Genomic DNA, 6,119 nt, shown 5'->3' with positions numbered 1-6,119 from the left:
GCAGCTGGTCGGGTTAGGGGGAATTCCTCTCAGCGCAAGTACACAGGTTAATTTGTTCTGTCATTAAGATGAGAGCTTAGCAGAGTCGGCTTTCATATCACTAGCTAAGGTAAGAGCCTAAGCTCTCGTCATAAAGACAGGTAACCAGGGACGCTGATCTGAATCTGCAAGTGGCTGGAGCCAGCGTGAGATGGTGTTGGCTTTAGAGACACTTTAACGAGACAACCACACTGCTCCAGTGCTTCATCCTGATCCTTCTGATTCTCACAGAGTCACTCCATGCCAGCATAAAAGGGGCTCTCTCAATTACTGTTCTAGTATGAACAAACTGTCAGATGTACCGTTTGCAGGTAAAAGTGCTGCTCCAGAGGGTTTGGACATATGACTGTAAATAAATACTGTCTTAGACAACAACCTGCTTTTATAGCTTTTTGGTCACCATACTAGCCTTTACATGCAATTTGCCTTAAAAATTAAAGATTAATTGTGTTACAAGGGTGAATGATCTTTATCCCAGTTCCAGTTATAAAAAGCCCTGAGCACAGTTTCTCTTCCAAATAAAATGTGTAGTTTATTCATGTATGCCAAGCAGTTGTTTCAAGAGGATTATTCTATTATAAGAAAGTTTTCATATGGGAACTGTAATTGAAACATAATCTGAAAGACATCGTGGGAATTGACAGATGGATCATTTTAATAATTAGTGTTTATTAAAAAAAGATGTTGAGGGATCAGGAAAGACATTTTTATTTTTCTGCTCTCACTTCAAATATATTTTAACTTTATTATTCTCCATCTTTGCAGGACATTGGCAATAGGAACACTGGTGCTACAAAGTGCCATACAACCTAATATATTTTCAGAGGTACAGCAAAGGAATCCTAGTGTCGGAAAACAACACCGATATATACACTATATGGCCAAATTCTGAGGATACCTGACCATCACACATAAACTTGTTGAACATCCTATTCTAAAACCATTCATATTTATATGGAGTGCCACCTTCTCCTTTGGGGCTATATCGGCCTCCACTCTTCTGGGAAGGCTTTTTAAAACAATTTGGAGTCTGTTTGTGGGAATGTGTGCCCCCACCAAATTAGCATTTGTGAGGTCAGGTATCGATGTTGGACGTGAAGACCTACTTTGGAAATCTTACAATTCATCTCAAATGTGTTCAGTAAGGTTGAGATCCACTGAAGTTCCTATGGAGCTGGCACAGTCATTTATGAACAGAAGAGGGCCTTTCTCATAACGTTGCTGCAAGGTTTGCTACTTTTGATTACATAGTATAAGCATTGTGAAGGTAGTATGATATAAAATAACCTGCATAAGGAAAGGAGAAAGGAGTGTGCAGTGTAAACTCCAACCAGCTCCAAGTAAAGTGGTGGTCATGTTTAGATTTTATCAAGGATGATAATGACAAGACATCTCCCTCATTATAAATGAGCTACTGCCACTGCTTTGAACTTTTTCTGATTCAGTCAATGGGTATAAGAGGTGTTAGTGCAGTGGCAGTTCCAGCATATCTCTCTATAAATAAAGAAGTGATTGGTTATTGTACCTAACATGTTTGAAAAGCTCTTTGGGCAATCGTGAATGCTTATAACAATTAGAAGCACTTTTAATGCGTTTCTACATAACCCCTTTACTACAAAGAATGATAAAAACTGTGGCATCATTTGCTTTTACCTGACGTCATCTTAACAACTAATCAGTGTATGCTTTACATGCTCTTTACAACTTACCCTAGGGAACAAAAAAGGGAAGGGCTGACTGGTTGCTAGGATTCCATTAGAGACTGTTCTTCATTGAGACATCATACATAAGGTAGGTTATATTATGCCACTGATTTAAAGGAAATAGGCTTTAGTAGACTTCTTATTTAACTTAAAAAAAAAGAAAAAAAAGAAAACATGGTATTTTTTATCAAGTTAACTTTGTTTTAAATGAGATGTTACAAAACATTTCCCATTGCTGGAAAAAAAACATAGGAAAGATTTTCGGCACTCAGTACATCACAGTATAGTAAAAGTACAATTGTAAAGAATGTTTAATTCTGGCACATCTGTTATCAAATGGGTTTGGTAATTCAGTAGTAGGCGCTAAAAAAATAAAATAAATGAAATTACAAAAAAAGAAAAGCAAACGGTTCCTGGACACTATGAAACTAAAGGACAGGAATGTGATCGGATGTCATTTTGCTTGAGCACAGCTTCATCCAGGTCTATCAGATTTCCATTAATGGTCACATCCATACAACCAGTGTAGAAGGCAGAGACAGGCGTAGTGGTAAGCGGAATATCTGCAGATAATATTAAATGTTGTGTTAGTCATTTTCCAGCAACCATTATAATTCATTTTAATCAAACCCTACATCTACACCTGGATTCAAATAGGTTTAGCAGAATGTGGTCTGAAATCAGAACTATACTCCTAAAATAAAAAATTGCTAGCAGGTAATGGTTTTTGGTAGATATGTAAATTTTGTTTCTTTCTGAATTTGGACATTTGAATGAATTCAAAGGTCCGAATTCCAATGAGGCCAAATGCAAACAAATCCGAATGTTCTTTTAACAAAATTTCAGGTCATCTGAATTTCGTTCAAAATTAAACTAAATTGGACATGTGAATGTTCTCTGGCCAATCAGAAAACCCCGTCTGAAACTAAAATGAAATTCTGAAAGATCCAAATAGCGAAACGAAACAACGTTTGGACCAGAAACCCCATAGAACGAAAAACCCAAAATGAAACGATATGAAACTAATTTTTTGTCGGCTTATGTGTCTAGTTTTTGTAAGAAAAGGTGTGTTAAGTCAAATGCTAAGAATGGAGCTAGGTTGCGGGACAATGTAATTCTTATGTACATGCACAGGAGTAACATCATAAGTGGCCATTTAATGGCCATAGAAGAGTGATGCAGAACCTGGAAAAGTGGTGGAGAAGATGGCAGCGGTTGACTGTGAGGATGGCTGTAGGAAGGCAATCTCCCAGGTAAGTGTGCCATAATATGTAAGCATGTTCACATTATGGCAAGAGCCCACCCATCGGACTTTAGTTCTGCTTTACAGTTGAACGCTAGGCACAGCTAAATACATATTTGTGTATTACCATAAGGGCTTTTGTTTGCTTCAAACAGGTTTTGCATTTCCACACGTCTATGGGAACACAAAATCTGCTTGAAGAAGGTCAAATTCAGGTCAGAAGTGGGTTAACTGCAAATCAAATGCACTTGTAAATGAATTCTAAATGATCTTAGAAGCGTTTTAGATTGGTATTAAACACATCAATGACATCAACACAAGCCCAAAGCCCATTGACACAGGCCCAAAGAGGTAGTGCCTGTATTTTCTGAGCAAAGACATGAATACAACAAATCAATAAATGAAAAGAGGACTTCTGCTTTAGACTCTCTGCATAACAACTGAGAGGACCTGGAAACACTGGTGCTTACACTGGCTTTATTGAGTAGTTTTGTGAGAGTGTTACATCATGGCAACTAACTAGATTTATATCTGTGGCAGTAAATGACAGTTGGTAAATTAAAGCTTGATTTGATTTGCTGATAGTTCTCAGACACTTTGATAATAAATAAGGCAAAGTGTTTTAGCAAATATTTAACCAATCCCAATGCATAAGTGGTCTTAGCTGCTTTTTTTTAGTTTTGGTTGGAGTATATCAGACTTTAGGGTAGGGTTCATCCCCTGACAGTTCTGCAACAGGGGATTGCCAACCATTGTCGTGTCTTATGATGAAAACCAGGGCACTGCTATGACCTGGACTTTTTGTCTCCCTTTCCTGACAGGTACTCTTTATTTAAAATTGTGCAAACACCAAGGACAATTTTAAACTGACCAAGATGTAGACTTTATTGATTGTGATAGGAAACCAAAACACCCAAAGGAAACCACACATAAACATGGGTGTAACACACAAATCCTACGCAGTGCTTTTGTGTGACTGACAACTGAACTCAGGACCCCAACCCTGTAAAGCAACCCCTCATCATACTGCTAATCAAAATCCAGTTGGTGGCTAGTGATACCACATTTTTCATAGGAATATATGGAGAAGTCAGAAACAAAGACCAGGTTGTTCATCTCACAGCAATGCCCTGGCTCTCATTTGGGACAGCCAGGGGGAGAGCTCCCTACTGAAGCAACAAACATTCAGCCTGAGATCTCACCTTGCCTCACTCCACTCTATCTGCTTCAACATCAAAAGGGGATCTGCACTACTGCAGGTCCGGTCAGAGGCAACATAGTAGGTGGTGCATGTCTAAAGAAGGACTCTAGGAAAACATTTATTAACACTTGCAGTGGGGCTTTCCCCACAATGAATAGGTTCACTACTTGTTTTTGTCTAGGTTAAAAAAAGTTATACTAACCTGATGCTCTGATCCGGCTTGTTCTTAGACCGGTCCCTAGAGCCTCACTCCCCCAGCTCTGGTCAGAGCAGAGCTCAGAGGATCGGGTGAGTATAACTTTATTATTTTTTAACCTAGACAAAAAGGAACAAACTCTTAACTCTTGCAGGGGGGGGGGGGGGTTGGGGGAAAAAAAAAAAAGAAACTAACTTTTAACCGTGCGGGGGGGGGGGGGGGGATGCTAGGGATAAAAAAAAAAGTTTTTCTGGGGCTTCTTTTTTTAAATAAACATAGTGGCAGGAAATAAAAATACCTGGAATTCCTCCTAAATATGTATCCAGATGTCCTTTCATTGCCTGATCCAAAATTGACAACTGCGTCTTCATTTCTTCTTTGTCCACATAGCGGATTTCAGTGTAGGAACTGGATATGATATTGAGAGCTGACTTTGTAATTGTAAGGGTAACCAAGAGTGTATTGTCAGTACATATCCTTTTTGTTGACAGTCGTGCCACTGTGATGTCTTCGATACTGACAATGATGTCCTTAAAAAGAAGAGTTAAACAAAGTTTATTACGGCATACATTTAGCTCATTCATTGCCATTTATTGCATTTTCAAGGCGTAGAGCTTTGATGATGAATTCAGTAGCATCAATGTCAAGATGGCAAGAGGTGACTGGATACATCTGCAGGTCATAAGGAAAATCCAATTTATAATATGCAAATCAATATTATATCAGTCTTAAAGGGTCATTAAATCCTCCATTTTTGCATATATCTACTGCTAGCAAAAAGTAGATATATGCAAAAAGTGTAAAAAAAAACGCTTTGAAAAGGGTTAATATTTACCTGTGTCTTCCCTGCGCGCTCCTGTCCAAAAATGTGAAAAATCTCAGGCGGCCGCAAAGCATCTTGGGGCGGGCGCATGCGCAGTTCACATTTTCGGCCGGGACGCGAGGAGAAACACAAGGTAAGTCTATGGACGTGTGCACCCGCATGCAGACACCATGGGTCAGGAAGTGCCAGAAAGCTCAGAGGAGTCAGCGCTGGATCGGAGACCCGCAGCAGCGCTGGAGGAACAGATGAAAAGGACAGGAAAGAAGAGAAAGATCGGATTAAGAAACATCATTTAAGGTAAGTGCTTACATTAACTTTGGGGGGAAGGAAAAAGATTTTTGACTTTAATGTCACTTTAATGCTTCCTGCTAAATTGTTGGTATCAAGAAGGCACGTTTGTAACAAAAGTAATAATTATAATGTACCGTATATAAGAAACAAATCTGTAGACATACTTGCACAATGTCAGATGACTGGTCCTCCACAGCTACTGCCAATGGCACGGTGTTTTCCTTAACTAGCGCAACCATCACCCCAGTGCCTGTTGATGACCTAATGTCCAGAGTAATATTCACTGCCCAATCTCCTTCGACTGACGTGCTGTCAGCTATAAGGAACAATTATGAATTATATCTATGTAAACAGGCAATGCCACAATGTAACTGAAAAAATAAATGCATGCATAAAATGTAAGGCACTGACTTACTGTAGTTCAGTATGAAGTGTGCCAGTCCTCCTCCAGGGTAGTAGGAGCCGTCCTCCACATCCACCAAGCAATGCTTACTCTGCTTTCCTTGAATAAATTCCTTGACACCCAGTGCTCCTTGATTCATCAGGTTCCATCCGCGGATACAGCCATCCAGTCGGGGGTTAATCTAAAGAGTGTGAAATATATAAATATATATATATATATA

At 39.2% G+C, this 6,119-nt stretch overlaps 1 protein-coding gene across 2 annotated transcripts in view; it reads right to left on the bottom strand.

Moving 5' to 3' along the window:
* Positions 1–1,945: 1,945 nt before the first annotated feature.
* Positions 1,946–6,119, bottom strand: part of PROS1 (protein S (alpha)) — a 43,641-nt gene continuing 39,467 nt past the window's right edge. The window contains exons 12-15 of one of the 2 annotated variants that reach the window (XM_018568885.1): positions 5,912–6,080; positions 5,661–5,812; positions 4,681–4,912; positions 1,946–2,305 (exon numbers count right to left, since the gene is read on the bottom strand). In XM_018568885.1, coding sequence (XP_018424387.1) covers positions 2,163–2,305; positions 4,681–4,912; positions 5,661–5,812; positions 5,912–6,080 — 696 coding nt within the window. In that variant the 3' untranslated portion in view covers positions 1,946–2,162. Of the gene's footprint in view, positions 2,306–4,680; positions 4,913–5,660; positions 5,813–5,907; positions 6,081–6,119 lie in introns of both variants that reach the window. The other variant, XM_018568886.1, reaches the window with a different exon arrangement.

Source organism: Nanorana parkeri, unplaced genomic scaffold (genome assembly GCF_000935625.1).
Source record: "Nanorana parkeri isolate BGI_ZX_2015 unplaced genomic scaffold, ASM93562v1 scaffold1258, whole genome shotgun sequence".
NCBI classification, from domain to species: Eukaryota; Metazoa; Chordata; class Amphibia; order Anura; family Dicroglossidae; genus Nanorana; species Nanorana parkeri.
The sequence above is the reverse complement of the archived record's forward strand: the minus strand, read 5'-3'. Positions and strand labels throughout refer to the sequence as shown.